General features: G+C 54.1%; 2 protein-coding genes across 2 annotated transcripts in view; one reads left to right on the plus strand and one right to left on the minus strand.

The window, feature by feature from the left end:
- The window catches only part of VOLCADRAFT_91924 (uncharacterized protein), a gene marked incomplete at both ends in the record, with an annotated part of 5,515 nt that extends 1,817 nt beyond the window's left edge, over positions 1-3,698 (plus strand). Inside the window, 6 exons of the mRNA XM_002951301.1 lie at positions 186-241; positions 629-671; positions 1,156-1,312; positions 1,634-2,622; positions 3,029-3,165; positions 3,379-3,698. Coding sequence (XP_002951347.1) covers positions 186-241; positions 629-671; positions 1,156-1,312; positions 1,634-2,622; positions 3,029-3,165; positions 3,379-3,698 — 1,702 coding nt within the window. The remainder of the gene's footprint in view (positions 1-185; positions 242-628; positions 672-1,155; positions 1,313-1,633; positions 2,623-3,028; positions 3,166-3,378) is intronic.
- Positions 3,699-5,458: 1,760 nt separating this feature from the next.
- VOLCADRAFT_105083 (uncharacterized protein) lies at positions 5,459-15,088 on the minus strand (the record flags this gene model as incomplete). Its single annotated transcript, XM_002951390.1, has 11 exons — positions 5,459-5,482; positions 7,089-7,516; positions 7,736-7,836; positions 8,180-8,244; positions 11,017-11,286; positions 11,544-11,621; positions 11,761-11,995; positions 12,246-12,355; positions 13,701-13,768; positions 14,442-14,592; positions 14,909-15,088. The coding sequence occupies 11 exons, from the start codon at positions 15,086-15,088 to the stop codon at positions 5,459-5,461; spliced, it is 1,710 nt and encodes a 569-aa protein (XP_002951436.1).
- Positions 15,089-16,698: the final 1,610 nt, after the last annotated feature.

The following is a 16,698-nucleotide window of genomic DNA, read 5'->3' on the forward strand; positions in this document are numbered from 1 at the left end:
TATCACTATCACTATCACTATCACTATCATTATCATTATCATTATCATTATCATTATCATTATCATTATCATTATCATTATCATTATCATTATCATTATCATTATCATTATCATTTTCTTGTGAACACCTTCCCACGGCAATCCCCCTTGCGACGGAACCATTACCGGCCACCGAAACCATGCAGGTGGTTTGGCGAGCCACATGGCCAGGTGGTCATTCACTGCGGCTTGCCTCGTACAGGTGCGGAGACTTACACGGTTTTGCTGTACGATTGCTGTACGGATGCGCCTCTGGTTTGCCTGATTCCCGTCATATCTCGCCATTTGAGAGGGCGCGCGCTCGTGTTGTGTGTGTGTCGGTGTGTCGGTGTGTGTGTGTGTGTGTGTGTGTGTGTGTGTGTGTTGTGGAGAGGGCACTCTTTCCCAAGGCAGCTTTAAAGTCCCCCCCCCCGCCACTGTTGAGTCCTGGGGTGAGGAGCTCCTCCCTACCATCCCCCTTGCCCTACCTGCCACCACAACTGCCACGACCGCCACAACCGCCACAACCATCATCACCAACAGCAGTCCATCACCTCTCCCCATCGCCTTTCCAATCGCCTCCTCCTCACTTTCTGTTTTTGTTCTTCAGTTGTTGTTATTATTACTGCAGCGGGCTACCAGGTTTCTATACCGTAAGGCAAATGAACCGAGCCAAAGGGCACATCACCTGTCGCTGTAATCGACACACCTAGCCTGGACGGGAAAGGAAGGACAAGTGGTCCGTACCGGCACACACAACACCTCAGCAAGCTCGGCCACGACTAAGACCGGACTAGCACTGCTGGTGCCAACAGGGAGATTCTCCCGATATGGCTTCCCTGTGAATGACAAGCGCGTCACAGTATAGTAATAACTCAAAACGTTGGGAATAATTCGAAATTATGGAAGGTATTTAAATTTTTTAAAATAAAAATGTACGTTCTTTTTGAAAATCGACACGCTGACGCGTGTGTGCCCATGCCTACAAATGTTCCTATTTAATTTCCTGGGTTTGGGTTCTTCTCCTTACTACCATGCTCATGGCGGCCCCCCGCCGACCCGTGGGTCACCCCTGGTCATGCTGACCTTCTGACATGCTTGACCTTCTACCCCGGCCCATCCAACCCGCGAACCCAGTTACCTGGTCGCCGCCGGCTACCCCAATGTCGTGAGCGCCGCTCTGAACTGGTGCGTGCCTCTGGTGCTGGACGGGGTGGCGGATCTGTCAGAGCTGCTGGCGGAGATGAGGCTGCTGTCGTACAATCCCAGTACGGCATTGATCATGGCCGAGGAGGTGAGGTGAAGTGAAGTAGAGGGTAGGTGAGTAACTGGGAAAAGAAGGGAGTGGGTGTGGGGTTTGTTGCTCCACTTCTCAGCTTGTTCTTCTTCTTCTTCTTCTTCTTCTTCACATCATGTTTTCATGTATGTACATCTGTCTTCTGAAGCACTTTCCATGATCCTCTCATCAACCTACTCCTCTTTCTCCCTGTCTCTTCCTTCTGGCCGTACTCTTTCTGTTTCGCCATACTACACACGGAAGACACACGTACTTGGTTTCTCCGCCCCACATTCTCCCTTTTTCCTGCTCCCCCTTACTCTCCTCCTCCATATCCAGATATTTGCGCCGCAACAACCCTCTGTTACCGGTGGATGTGCGGGGGGTGGTCTTGAAATTGGGAAAAGTGGCGATGCCGTCAGCAGCGGCGGCGGCGGCGGCGGCGGCGGTCCCAGCGGCGGCGGCGGAAGCCTGCCTGAGGGCGAAACGGTTTCTGCGGAGTCTGGGGATCGGGGCGATCTTCCCCTGGAGCACGGCTCCAATACGGCCCTTGCATTCAAACACCTTGTGAATGCCCTGCGCGCGGCCGTTGAGCCGTATCCGCAACCGCCCAACGGTCAACCGCCGCCGCTCAACGGTCAAGGCCAATTGCCGCTCCCGGAGCTGATACCCTGGTCAAAGCTCTGTACGACGCAACGTGAGCAGTTTGTGGACGAGTTGCTGACGCTGGCCGACTTGCTGATGATTGCGCATGCCGTGCTTTTGACATTGCGTACGGCGTTGTCGTACGCCGTGGACCGCGGCGGCGTGGCGTTGGCGGCGGCGGCGGGAGCGCTGCGGCGAGAGGTGGCGGAGGTGCAGACGATGCGCGTGGCGGCGTCGCGGATGTTGGTGGAGAGAATGGAGATGCAGGAGCGTTCCGCTGAGCCGTTGTATCCCAACTACCTTTACAACTGCCGTAACCGTCATCACAACCACCAGCATAACCGTCAGTCCCTTAATAAACAGCAGCACCCCGACACTCAGGTCAGTACGGCAGCAACGGCAGCCGCGGCCGCACCAGCTATCGCTAACGGACAGGGGGCCGCAGCGGCAGCGGCAAACGGTAATACTGAGAACTCGTACGGCAACGGCAGCGGCGGTGGCGATGGCAGCGGCGGCGGCGGCGCGAGTAGCGAGTGCGAAGAGCTAGATGAGCAAATGGAGGAGGTTGTGTCGTGGCGCCACGTCAACGGGCTGTACGAGCACAGCAAGACCGTACTGCAGTGTGCAGCGGACGCGGCGGCAGCGATGCTGGATCCCCAGGCTCGCGCAGAGGACGCCGCCAGGTGCGCAAACCGCTCCGAGTGACTTTCCACTTACGGAGGTAAATTGATGCCTTTGTTGGAAATCAAAACATAACTTCCGAGGATTCGGAGACTTAGGGTTGTGGCAGTCTAAGGGCTCAAACACGCGATTGCTAATACTTGAAACAAAAAAAACAGAGAAACCTTTATCTGAATCTGAAACACCCAAAACAGGTCTGGGAACATTTGACAACTATTTAACCTGAGTCCCCCTCCTTTCGAGCTCTGCGAAGCATCTAAATTTTAAAAAAATTCAAATCGGTCAACCGTCCCGTAGACCTGAATATTAATCTTGTTTTTTTCGCAGCCTAACTGATCTCTCAAGTTACGGTACTCGCATCTATCCACAAGACGTGTTTTTTGCCGGCCCTTCTTCCGTCCACCCCAGATGCGACGCGCTGGTCACCGCCCTCTTCAACGACCTACAAATGCTGGATGGCCTCGTCGCCCTGGCCGCCATGCCGCCGTACCACCGCCTGCCGCTGGCGCAGTGGGACCCCATCGCCGCCGCCGCTGCGTCCTTCAGTCAGTGCAACGAGGCTCTGTACCGTCTGCTCGTGCTTCCCTGGAGTGGCGACGACAGCGGCGGTGGTGGTGACGGTGACAGCGACGGCGATGGCGACGGATGTGTGAGCCTGGCGGAGGAATTTGAGCGGTCCAGTTGGTCCATTCCGACGCTCATCAAGGGCGAATTTCAACCGCTGACCCAGCCGCGTATACGGCGCCTGTACGACGAAGTTCGAGGCCTGGCGGAGGAGTGCCTGCAGTACCTGAACCGGATAGCGCCGCCGCTGCCACAGCCACTGCCGCTATCGCCGGTAACTTCATCACCGTGGTTCTGCCATGGCGCGGGAGCGGTTGAGGCGGTTGAGGCGATGGTGGTGGGCCCCTCCTCCGCAGCGGCAACGTCCGTGGCTGGTCTGGCTGGGAGCGCTGCGCGTGTCGTTGGTGGCTGGAGCGGCACTGCCGGTAGCGGCCGTGAGGGCATGAACGTGGAGGTGTATAAGGAGGAGGAGGAGGAGGGGGAGGAGGCGGGGGGACTGGACGACCCGTCCTGAGGGGATGTGGGGGCGAGAGATGATGATGGCGATGAAGCCACGTCATTTCGAGGGTGCTTGTGCACTTTTAAAAGAGACCCTCGACAGGTATCGTGGTATCGTCAGAAATGGGTCAGTATCAGGGGTGGTGGTGGTGCTGCTGCTGCTGCTGCTGCTGCTGCTGCAACGGCCGCGGGAACACCGAGACAGCGGTGGCAGCGACTGCAAAACGTCCAACGTCAGAGATATGGTAAGAACTACCTACCAGCTGTATTAGCAACAGAAGCTGCCATAATAATGACGAATACAACAAACGAGATGTGCGAAACAGTCCAAAAGAAGAAGAAAAATGGCAGGGCATGGTACGCAGGCGCCCTCGCAATTGCACGTGCATGCAAAATATATAGAATTATCATACGTTTGTGACAGAGCTAGCTACCACACACTGGCAAACGTTAAATTTGGCAAATAGTTCTATCGGTGTTGCGTCTGCTGACGGCGATGGTGGTGGTGATGGTGGTGGTGGTGGTGGTGGCCGGGATCTGTAAAGAAGAGAGGGGTTGTGGCCTTAATTGAGTTTTCATCACGCGTATGAGCCCATCGGATTATGCTCCGGGACGAGAGTTGTGTCAGGCCAGGAACTGACTTGTTTTCTCTGGCCCTATATATCATGTTTTAGGTACACCCTAGATTGTGGTTTTCAGACAAAATCTTCATAGGCGCCTTTGAGGTACGGCAGTGGCAATCCGTCCGTACGCAGCGCTCGTCAGGCTCGTCAGGGCTCTGCGCTTTCTAGGTCCGTTTCTGTTCTCTTTTCTTTTGCGGCGAGGAGCTCTGTGGCGATGTGGGGCAGCGGAGTGTGTGTGCTGGTGTTTGATCTTTGCCTGTGCGTCCCTTTCTCCTCCCCCCCTGGGAGGGGGAGGGGGAGGAGGAGGCAACGAGCGCGGACTTCCTGTCGGTGTGGTGCCAGACTGCTCGCAATTGCGTTGTGCGCGGTTTGCATATCAAAATACACTCTGTTTGTCTAGTTCTCTGTCTGTTTGTCTGTCTGTTCGAAGCGATAGTCGTCCCGCTTTTCCGTTTGCCATTTTGTGTACGACATGCGACAAACAATGTATACAAGGCCGCATTTTCTAATGCCACTAATGCAATAGACCTCTGCCGCGTTAGGGCTGACACGCCGCCATGCGGCCTTACTGCAGCAGCAGCTGCAATAGCAGCAGTAGCTCGGCTCAGGTGACTTAAATAAATTTGAAAGGCCGCACGCGGGGCTGATATCCGTCTGGCCCGGCCCCATCCGGGGGGCTGCCCCATCACGTTCGCTCGCGCGTCTTTCGGCTTGCGCTTGGCTTTCCCAGCGCTTGGCTTTCCCCTCTTCTGTTCACATGTCGGTATATCGCTTTTGTAATGTGGACCATATCGGGAGGTGTCCGGTCACAGTCGTTGTTAGTTGCCCTTCTGAATCTGAATCTGAATCTCAAAAAAAATTCAGAAGGGCACGGGCCTTCCCTGTGGTGTCGACTTCGTCTACGGTACGGGCGCCCCGGCTCAGTTTTTTTGCGGTGCGAGGCGCACTTGGCCTTCATCCCGGCGGGGCTTTGACCAGGTCAAGGTTTTTGAACCCGGCCTTATATCGGGGGGCCTTCTATAAGTCCACATTTCTGGTCTTTTGTCTTGTCCTGAGGGATCACAGCTTCGGTCCTATCCTGCTCTGCGCTGACGGCTGGCATCGGATGAAATTAACTCTTTTCTTTCTTGCCGTTTGCCGTACATGTGAGGCTTTAAGAAGCCGCGTTCTCCGTTCTCTGCACAGTACGAGACGGCATTACACAGTACGCAGCAGCATGCAGGCACCGCATTTTTTCTCTGTGGTTTGGTATGGACCTTTTGGTCGTACAAGGCACAATCGTACTGCAACGGACTGCAGCAATGATTGCGGGAACGCGCGGTTGGCGGTGTGGTAGCAAGGTGTTGAGTGTAGGTTCTGGCGCGGCATCTAGATATAAATTTGCAGACTCGAAAAGCCGATACAGTACACAAGTGCGGCATTTTTTCGTGTCACGCGAATGTTTGCCTGGGCACGCAGCTTTGAATTTGTTGTGTTGCGCCAATTCCTGGCCCGTGCTGTGCGTGGTCGCGCCAATACAGTCTACTGGCGCGTCAATGTGACTTCAAGAAAGGTTGTTGATTGCGTGGATTGCAACACGCTATGTATACGGCTGAGGGAGCGCGGCGTCATCACTCCCCCATCAGCAACTCTGTAGTGTAATTCCTTTGTCACAGCAGCAATTCACCTTCCGATCTGTCGCCTTGTGGTCTTAGCTGCCTCCCCATCATGCTCCCCAAATCACCAGACCGCTCTTCAGTTCTAATGCCTAAATCTCTCTCTCTTACACTTTCTCTTGGGTAATGCATACGCCATTTCACCTTTGCGTTCATCTTTCTGGCCCCAGTACAGTCACGCAGCAGCAGCAGCAGGGACAGACCACTACGATAGATAGCTCAATAGATCCTCAACAGAAGAGGACAGGGTTCCTTCGAAGACAACTCATAAGTCGCTCAAAAGTCGCAACTTTACTAATGTCGCTGTCGGCTACAAATACTGAAAGCAAGCAATCGATCACAGGACGCCCTCAAGAGATAGGCCCCGAGTACGACCATGACATGTAACCCGCAAGTTACAAGAATCAAGCACGTTCTCTCTATGTGACAAACGCTCACACAAGGAATGAATAATTTGAAAGTAAAACATCTGAACGTACGTAAATTAATCTGTCTTCGCACTTCGCCCACAAAACGATCAGCGAAGCGAATATAAGGTGACTACCAAAACACCTCACAGAACTGACGCGAGTGAACAACACACGGAATACGCAAATTCACATTAAGATGACAAGGAAAGACGGTAAAATGAACATGCCGCTAAAATGTCGTCGGCAGCCCTTTCGTCCTCTCTCAGAAGGACCTCTCACCGTGGAAACATATAAGCAATTAAACAATAAAAAGCACGTAGTCCTGTAAACGCTCTTTCTTGCCCCCCGACCGCACAGCTGCGTACCACTCGGACGCGTCCCCTATGCACACATCTCGGCACGCAGCTCAGCTCGCTTTTGCACAGGCCCGTCCCCACCAATACTTGTACAGCATCATGTGGGTATTATCATCACAATGGCAATTATATAAAGTGCTACGGGGCCAGTGGCTCAAACAGATTATGATGTAAAGAGTGCCTTCATACCCTAGTGCAGCATAAACCTATTATCGCCTTCAAGTACATCACTGACTAGCCAACTAATTTTCGATAAACGGTGCATCCAACGGGTGAAGGCGCCCGTCAATACTATGACAGGTTAATACTATGCTATGCAACTATTCAGAGGCGATGGCCGGCAGCGACCGATTCTGATCCACCTGACCTTCGGGAGCATCCTTGGCTTTACTTCCCCCTTCCTGCTGCCCACTCTCGCAGCTGCCACCGTCATTACCCCGTGGACTATTACTGTCCACGACCAACAGCACTCGGCCGCCGCCGTTCCCAGGAATTGGAAGCACCACCGCGCCTAGGTGGTGATGGTGCTCGTGTCCCGGTATTGACGTTGAGTCCGCTGGTAGGTAGTTGACGGGCCTCGCGCCTGGCAGCACGATTCCGAGCTCAATCTTGAACAGGAAGGCGAAGGCGGCGTAGATGGCGGACGCGCCGCAGAAGAACCCAAAGTAGCCCGCGGCCAGCTCGCAGCTCTCGTTCCACACTCCGCCAGCCAGCAGCGAAAAGGTGATGACCAGGGTTGAGAAGATGGTCATCAGGCAGCCGTTCTTGCGCAGCGTCACAACGAAGAATCCTGGTTTCGGGAAGCAAGACATAGAGTAGACGGAAACAATCTCACTGAGCAGCTTAAATCAGGAAAACTTTGGCCAGCTGGCCAGCCCAAAGTTTTGATTCCAACTGGTTACGGGGGACAAACTGACAAGCAGCCCGGCCAGGACCATGCCCCACGGGAGCATATGCACGCATGCCTGCGTGCATACCTGCCTGCCTGTATCCCCCGTCTTCTTCTTACCGGCCGTCAGGAACGCCCACAGTCCGCACCAGAGCGTCTTGCCCGTGAGCGCGGTCTTGTACACCGAGGGGTACTGCTTCATCAGGAGCTCCAACAGGAACCTTTGGAACGGAAGGAAGGAAGGAATGAGCGAGCGGTGCAGGGAGAAGGGAAATAAACTGCGGTGTGAAGGCGGACAATGAACGGGGACTGGGCGATGGAGGAAGAGGCAGTCGGTGCCTCAGCAGCTAAGAGCGACAGCAGGAGGACGAGGGAGGGGCGCCATCAGGTGCGAGGTGGTCACACAGACCTTCGTAAATGAAGATCTCAGAAACAGAAAGGGGACACTGGCAAACTGCTCCATGTAGCCACATTGCTGTGGCGGCGCAGTTGCGTACAGCGCAGGACAGACCAGGATGCACCAGATCAAGAGAGAGGAGGCTGCATAAAGTAATATCAACTCACCAGCCCATCCAGAAAGCTCCGTAGCTGGCGAAGGCAGTGGCGCCGAAAGTGTTGCCCTTGATCAGCTGCAGAGTCGTGCGGCGAAGGAACGGGAGGAGGGGATCAATCAACAACGGGTGGGACGCGTTCAGGCATAAAATCGGTGTGTTCGGATTTTCTTTCGGTGAAGCGCGCGTCGGCGAAGCGCGCGTGGCGTGGGTGGTGAAAGTTGTGTGGGTGAAAGGAGGAGGTTGAGTAGGGATGTGGGATGGGGGCACGCAATGGGGAGATGTCATCGAGGCGTAGGCAACACGCCGGGAAGCACCCGTAGCTTAAATAGGATCGTGGCGCGGCTGAGAGTCTACTGTATTGCTATACCGCCGCGTCCGACACCGCCTTCGCTGCCGCCGTCACACGCCGCTGCACGTGCCGTACCTCCAAAACACCGGCGACGAACTGGCCCACTCCGCCATAGAACAGCGCGTAACAAAATACTGTCGGTAGGAAGTGGGACTCCGCCCATCTGCGAATAGCCATGTAAAATAGTAAACAGGCGCTTATGATGCATCCACTTGAAGCCAGGCTTGAAAGCGCTTGGATATCCGGTTTGGCCCGTCACATTGCTGGTGCCGTGCAAGGAGTAAGACATGCCTCCTTCGCTAATTGCGCCTTAACCAACTCGGTTGTGCAATTCCGCATTCGCCCTACTCACCTAGTTGTTATGAACATAAGCATGCTGGCACGCGAAGGCGAAGTTGTTGGACGCCGGGGATCGGTTTCGTGGCAGGGCGGTTGGCCGAAGGTGTGATTTTCAGGTTGCTAGGAAGAACCAAGTAATTGCTGCTGATTATAATTACAAAAAAAACCGCAGCCAGAGAGAGAATTGAGTCTCTTTTTTGTCCTACCTCGTCCCGAATGCCCATCACCTACCTCCAATCCCTTTCCCTATCGTCTCACCATGTCGTCATCCCAAAGCATAAAAGTCCAAAAGGTCCTGAGGGAGTGTGGCATATGTTTTGGGTCGGCTACTGGAATGTATGGTTGGGCATCTGGCATCACTGGCCGGTCCCCGCGCGCACCTGGGTCTCCATGAACCCAAGATCGTTCCGAATCCATTACATTTTGAGTCGAGTTTGAAGCTGGTGCTGAAACGGGTGGAAAACCCCTTGTCCCGACGCAGTCTCGACGGACATGGTTATTTTGAACTTCTCCTTCCCAGGCATGCCTTGGAGCCAAACCACACGATGTATCCTTCATTTAACAAGTTATCTAAAATGTTAAAACAGAGTTTTACCTAAGAATCATTTTCGCAGCTTCTGTGGGCCGGATTACGGACGAACAGGCCTGGCCGCTTCACAAAAATTGTAGATGCCCCTGCATGCAAATCAAGTCGAGTATCACAAAGTTTTAAGCGATGCATGTCTAATCATTACGTTTTAGCATGCCATAATCAACCTACTCAAAGCTGTACTGCAGGGCACGCGATTACGTATGCCTAATTGGCTCATAATTTCTTTGTCATTCTGGCAGCCAGAAAGGAAACCAGTCATTGGCTTTACGGGTTTGCATTCCAACACTTGACCTTGTGGGACCTTACTAAAGCTAGCTTCTGAGTTGAACGCGGTCCGCGCGTTCTACACGATACGCACGATTTTTAAGCCCGAAACCGGGCGCTGCGCACTACCTCAGCTTAGCACGAACTGGCTGACTGGGCGATGTAGGCCTTAAAGAGTTACAGTGCTCACTACGCCACTCCTAAGCGAACATAGCAACACCCGCATACACGCCTGATGTCGCGTCCCCAACGCTGTACTGTTTTATCCTTTTGCGGCATGAACACTTCCAAATGCTCCAGTTATTTCGTAGAGATATCCGGCGCGAACATCGCAGGCAACACCTACCGCTTTACCGCCGTTACCGCTTTTGGTAGCGACGTGCCGTCACGCATGCTGGCTTACCCCTGGCCACCGGGTTTGCGTCCTAGTAGTAATCTTCGAGCCATTACTGCTCTACTAGCACTTTTTACGTGTCATGCAGTCGGTACAGTAAAAGAACAAAAGCCAAAACCCATTTCCCCGTAGGGGCCTGACCCTAAAACCCCAGGGTTCACCAGGGTTCAAAAAACTCTGGGTTGTAAAGCGAGCGTGTTTTTTCCTATCCATAAATGACCCTAAATGGTTTAGGCAGTGTAAAACCACAGACTCAGCGTATCCAGAACCTTTATGCAATAACGTGTTGCTTCATACTCTGTGTCTCCTCCTATAAGCTTAACTCTCTATTTCCACATTCCCCAAAACCCTAAAATCTTATATCTTTAGAAACCCTAAAACCCTAAAACCCGACACAATCGACGGTCGTCACGCGTGTGCCACAAACGCCGCCACCACCCGCCGGCAAAAGGGACAGGCGAGCGGTCCATTCTTCAACCCACGACATAGGCGCTCCGCGCAATTAATGCACAGGGGGTGGCCACAGTCCACTGGCGCGACCGACACGCGTGCCACAAAACACACACCGCACTGCCCTGCCTCCCCGTCACTTTCACTGTCATCCATCTTCTCGCTTTCCCCCCATTTCTGCCTGCAATTCTCTGCGGTATCGCAAACGGCAGATGAAGCTACCGGCCGCGTCGTCTGACTTAAATTGCACCGCCCGGGAATCGTCATGGTTTTGCCTGCCTCTGCGTCCTTTCGGGTTGGTGTTTGGGAGGCGGAGGACTCCCCCTTGCCGTCGACGTCCAGCCTGCTGCTCGAAGCGTTCCCGCGTATAAGCCGTCCGTCGCCCTCGGTGCTTAAGCGCGACAGCCCGGGCTCCCTGGAGCCTTCTTCCTTCTCTTCTCGCCGGGCCCAAACCCGCACCCCCGCCTCGGCCTCGGCCCCGGGGGCCGCCGCCGCCGCCGCCGCCGCAGCTGCCTGCCGCTGCACATGCAGGTCGGCAAGGAGTTTGCGGCGCGTGGCGGCGGCGGCAATGACTGCCAACGGCGGCGGCCCGCTGCCGCTGCCGCCGCCGAGCACCGATGACGCCATGTCGTACCGGGACAAGTCTATGCCGAGAGCTTGCGCCAAGGGTTGTCGGGGGTGCAGCAGGGCCGCCAAGCTTGCGCTGGAGGGCCGGTTACTGATAGCCACCTTTGAGCACGGCGGGAAAAAAGCGTAGCACTAACAGAACGGCAAGTTTATTGTACCGGATAGGCGAATGTACTGCGAAACTCATCAACACACACGGGGAAGTCTCTCCCAAGTTTACTTGAAGTCTTACAATGTACAGAAGTGTTCGTGTGAACGGCATGGTTGGCACAACCTAGCTTTCGTGAAGCATCGCCATGCCATCGCCCTGACTTTCCTGTATGCTCTGCCATGGGGACCAGTTGTGCACACGCACCTACCTGCCAAGGAAGCTGCCCAGCCGCATTGGCAATTGCGCGGGGGTCCACGACACGGCGGCCGCTGCAGACCTGTCGTACCTGCGTGCGCGACACACACGCACACATCTTCACATGATGGCAGCGAAATGGTTGGAACCGCGCAGCTTTGGAACCAAGGTTGGTAAAAAAACCCAACGTCAATACACGGGAGCCCCCAAGATACACACAAGTTCCTTACGTAGTGCAGCAGGAGCTCCTGGGCTGCGGAGAGGCTGCCCACAACCGCAGCAACGTGCAGCGGAGAGGAGCGCGCCTCGCAGGCGAGCGGCAAGTCCCCGCCGCATTCCGCCGTGGTGAGCGCATTCAGATGCGGTTCGTGATGAAGCAGCAGCTCCCGGAGTGACTCCATACAGCCGTAGTAGACGCTGTAATGTAGCACCGTTAGGCCGCAGCAGGACCGCGCGTCCACGTACCTGGACCGCCGCACGAGAGCCAGGCACACACACACCCACATGGGCAAGAGGATAGCCCAGGGATTTCGGTCAGACAGCCCAAAGCCCAATGCCCACCTACCGTCGCACACATGGACCATGAGCGTCTGCCAGTCTTTGGCCGACATGCGTATGTCTCTTGCTGATTCTATTACCATGGACATGGGTTGCAGTGTTGCAGTAATCGTACAGGATTACGGTCATGAAGTCCGGTGCAGGGCTGTGGTCGTACCCTGCCGCATGAGGCAACACCCGTACAATGCCGTACAGGATCGTGGTCGTGGTGTGCCCCACAGGTCTGTTCACGCACCAACTTGTACCCTGTACCTTACGGAGCTGCGCCTGTCATGGAGTCGAGGGACACGTGCCAGCAGCGCTTGGAGGCTTGCACCCTGGCCGCAAATGGCGGCGTAGTGTACGGCAGCGAGGCCACCACAGCGGTCCGCGACCCACGGGTCTGCTCCCTGGATAATGGGAAAAGCGAAAAGAATTATTTACCCTATCGTGCCACGCATGCAATCCAGTTATCAGAGACCCACACGGCAATAATGAGAATCATATAGCCAAGCACTATACGCTAATACGCAGCCAGCAAGGAACACATCATCACTCAGCCAGCAAGTAGCATTTAGCAAGCACCAAAATCGTGGCGCGGCTTGGCCGACCCGATAGTGCCAGTGGGTTTGGCTGGTAGGTCCACTCAGCCACGGAGGCATAGGGTGCGCAAGGCTGGCTGATTCTTTCCCTTCTTTGACTTTGATCCTAGTTCCCATTGTTGAGTGTTGAGTAACTGCTGAGTGATTTAAGTTTTGAAATGCTTGCCAAACAAGTAACTCCGGTTGCTTGGCTGCTTTCCGGCCCACAGCGCGGGGTTCCCGGCCCAGTGCGACCCTTGGGGCCCCAGCTCGATAACACATACCGTACTGCCACTAAATGTTTGCGAGCCTAAAAGTTTGCGAGGTCCATAAATAATTAATAATTCAAAATGCTTGCACTAAAACTTTGCGAGGGCTGGGCTGGAGTTAAATTGTTACTCTTAAAAGTTTGCGAGCGCCTGCGGTACAAGCCGAACTTTGCGAACTTGAATGTTGAATCCAACGCACAGCAGGCAAAGCATCTGTATCCGGATAGGAGTATATAGAGTGTGGGCTGAGGAGGCGCCACTTGCTTGGGCGGCGGACCCTCGCGAGGCGGCGGGCCGACTGGGTCCTCAGCAGTCCTTGGGCGCTTTGTGAACTTGAAGTCAAATAGGGTACCCTTACGATTTTCTGCGGCTTCTAGGCTACCAGGAACCTTCAGTCCTAGGACTTTCGTCTGCCTTCTGGGGTCAAGTGGTGGTTCCTCCATCTCTGTCCATCTACGCTATTGCAAGTCTGTTAGAACAACATGGATTGGCAGCTACAACTGTTATTTCGAGCAAATCCTGCGAAAATCCGAAGTTTACAACTTTGGGAAGGGACGTCGGGAATTTTTCCGGTCGTACACAAATAACTTTGCGAGGCCCGCAAATAATTAATAATTTATTCTACAGATTGCGAGGACCCGAATAATTAATTTATTTAATTCGCAAACATTTAGTGGCAGTACGGTAGTGCTTGGTTGGGGGAAAGGAGGTCACATTGATCTGTTGAGGCCCTTTGTAGCGCCCTTCCTGGGGGAAACCACATCACGACATTAGCAGCCTTACATAAGCCAGCAGCAGCTCCACAAGTTCAGGGCAATCCACGGAGCATGCGTACATCAGAGGAGTCTGGCCTGCGGGAAGTACGGCATACATGTACGGCAAAGCGTGGCAAAGGTGTACGGTACAGGAGTAAAAGGGTCGGATGGAGGGATGAACGAGGGCCCTCAAGCTGGATTGGGAGGGCTTGCCTAAGTAGGCCATACCCGCCCAGCTATGCCGCACCTCCACAAGGACTTACCGCCCATAGTTGTGGTTCACCATGTGGGGTAAAGCTGACGTCTGACAGGGTGATGTCCAGGTAAGGCAAATGGAGCATAGCTAGGTTGGATGAGGGGGCAATGTGCCTAAGCGTCCTCCTTCTCGGCGCACGTTTCGTTATGTGTTGGTGTTGTTACAGCGGGCTATGTGTTGGTGTTGTTACAGCGGGCTATGTGTTGGTGTTGTTACAGCGGGCTATGTGTTGGTGTTGTTACAGCGGGCTATGTGTTGGTGTTGTTACAGCGGGCTATGTGTTGCTGTTGTTACAGCCAGCTATGTGTTGCTGTTGTTACAGCGGGCTATATGTCGTTGTTACAGCGGGCTATGTGTCCCCAGCTGCTCAAGGTCTACCAGCCGTTGAAACCTCAAGACCTCAAACCCAAAGTGCTCTCGATACCCCCAACCAGGGCCTTCATGATAACGAACGGCGTTGGCGACGTGTAGGGAGTCACGCGGCCCCAAACACGAAAAAATGCGCATGCGCACCGTTAGTGTTGACCATGTTGACCGCCATCCGCACACCATCGGAAACTGTGATAGGCGAGTGTTTGCCTTCGCGGCAGCAGTACGGCACCAAGGCCGTCCGTACTGTCTCCAAGCTTGCGTTGAGTAGAAATCCAATAATGGCCTGAACGACCTGGGGTTCGTAGCGGTTGACGGCCACACTCGTTTGTCAAACGGTGCCAAGCGGGGCGGGGGTCAAAACTTCAGAGGTTGCTGGGACGGTGCCTCAGGGTGACGACAGGTGCACGGCAACCATGTTGGAAGGCAACGCAGCGTGAGTGAAGGGGTGCAGTATTGTGCGAGCGAATGAGAGGGTGCGAGTGAGATTGCTTATGCGATAACAGACATCGGGCTGGGAAAGGAATGCTCGGGGTTCATGTGGGCGGGGTGCCCATGCATGTGGTGCAAGGTCGGCGTGTAGGAGATTGCGGTTTGTCCCTTAGCCTGACCTTGGTGCTCCTAGCTTTGCAGGCCTGGTGCAGGGGGGTGGCCGCTTGCGGAAAACATGGTGCACTCAGCAGCTTAGGCTGCTCGGCCAGCTTAAGAACGATGGCTCGTTCATCGCCGTAACGGATTGACTTCTTGATTTCCGCAGCGGAAGTTGCAAGGCAAGATGTCGCGCAGCCCATGTATATATATATATCTCTTTTGAAGCAATCGGGATAGACGGCCGAGCTGCTGCTGCAAAAAACAGCGAAGCAATAGCGAAGCGCATTTTGAGGCAAATATTGGTTAGCCAGAACATGTTTTCCTCTTATACACGCGGATATATGTTCATTGTTTTTTGCAGTGTCATTATTTTGGATTGGGCTCGGACTCAGACAATCCGTTTAGAAGGCTTGTGTTTAATTCGTTGAACGCGCGCACCTTGCCAACCAAGCTCCTTACGAGCGTTAACCTCCACTCAAGCTATCCACCACGATTATTTGTGGTCGGTGTGCACGCCGGTGTCTGATGTGGAGTTTGTCCAGGAGGACCTACGAGATGTTCCTAAACTGGTGCGGAGCGTAGTCAGCTGCCTACCTACGAAGCCTAGCACTGTTTAATGTTGATAAATATATTTATTTCAATCAGCTAAATTTTACTGCCTGTCCGTGCGCCGCATAGGTCGCGTGCGCGTCGGCGAAAGGGAGCATGCACAAGCCCTTAGGGAGCGCACACAACCCTTCATCGCTTTATTTAAGCAGTTATTTAATTGCACGGCTGGATAGTAGTTAGTAACGGTAACATTGCAACTGCAATTAACAATTGCGCGGCCAGCAAAACCGACCGAAAACCGGAAAAGTGGTCTTGGGTTGCCGCTATCGGCCACCTTCGAAAGCTGGACTAAAAGCCAAATTCACACTAGATCTTCACAAAATCCCTCATCTTAATGCCCCTTCATTATCAATGAGAAGGAAAACACCATTCCCTTCCGAGGGCGAACCTTAGCGAACGAGGATAAACGTAAGCTGGGTGCGCAGCCCGCAATAGAAAACTGTCAACCTGTTACCTTAATAGCGCCATAAAACGGAGCTAGGATTTTGCACCTAAATTCCTTAACCTGATTTTGAACTCATTGCCAGCCCAAGTCCATAAACGCTGCGACTCAACTCGGGGGACGCTCTTGCCCGCTGCTGAGCACGGCTAATTTGAAGTGCCGGGAACCGCAATTAATATTTACCAAGACCAGTCGGACTGTTGCCTGAGAACAACGCGACCTGCCTAACGTATCCCGGAGTCGACTATTTCCGGTTGCCCAGCTTAGGCTTGCGCAGGTAGGTAGTCGTAGAAGGGGCGCGAGGAGATATCCGTCATATGTGTGTGTGTGTTAGTTACATGGTTGGGGGTGCGTGACCCTATACCTGTAAAACTACCCATACGAGCCGAAGGCCCAAGGGCAAAAAAATACCTAAACGCCTAAAAGCCACGGAGAACAGGAAACACCGCACTATCAGCCCAGACTAGCGCCCAACGGGAATAACTGCGTTGCGGTGAGCCCACATAGGTTCCAACATCCTCGCCAGACGTGCTGGCTCCCATTTCATGGCCTCCCTCCAACATGCTCTGTTGATGATCGAATCCCTCTTCAGCACCTGTTTCTCATCAAGTATCCTGCGCCGTCATTCCTCCTCCACCGCTGCGCAGCTATCCAGGCAACACCAGCTTCCGCTCCACCCTCCTCCCCTCGCCCCCTCCCTGTAGCCCTCCAAGAGGGAACACCCTGAAGGATGCGAGCTCCTCCGGCAGCACTTCGGAT

The sequence above is a fragment of the Volvox carteri genome, assembly GCF_000143455.1.
Source record: "Volvox carteri f. nagariensis unplaced genomic scaffold VOLCAscaffold_23, whole genome shotgun sequence".
NCBI classification, from domain to species: domain Eukaryota; kingdom Viridiplantae; phylum Chlorophyta; class Chlorophyceae; order Chlamydomonadales; family Volvocaceae; genus Volvox; species Volvox carteri.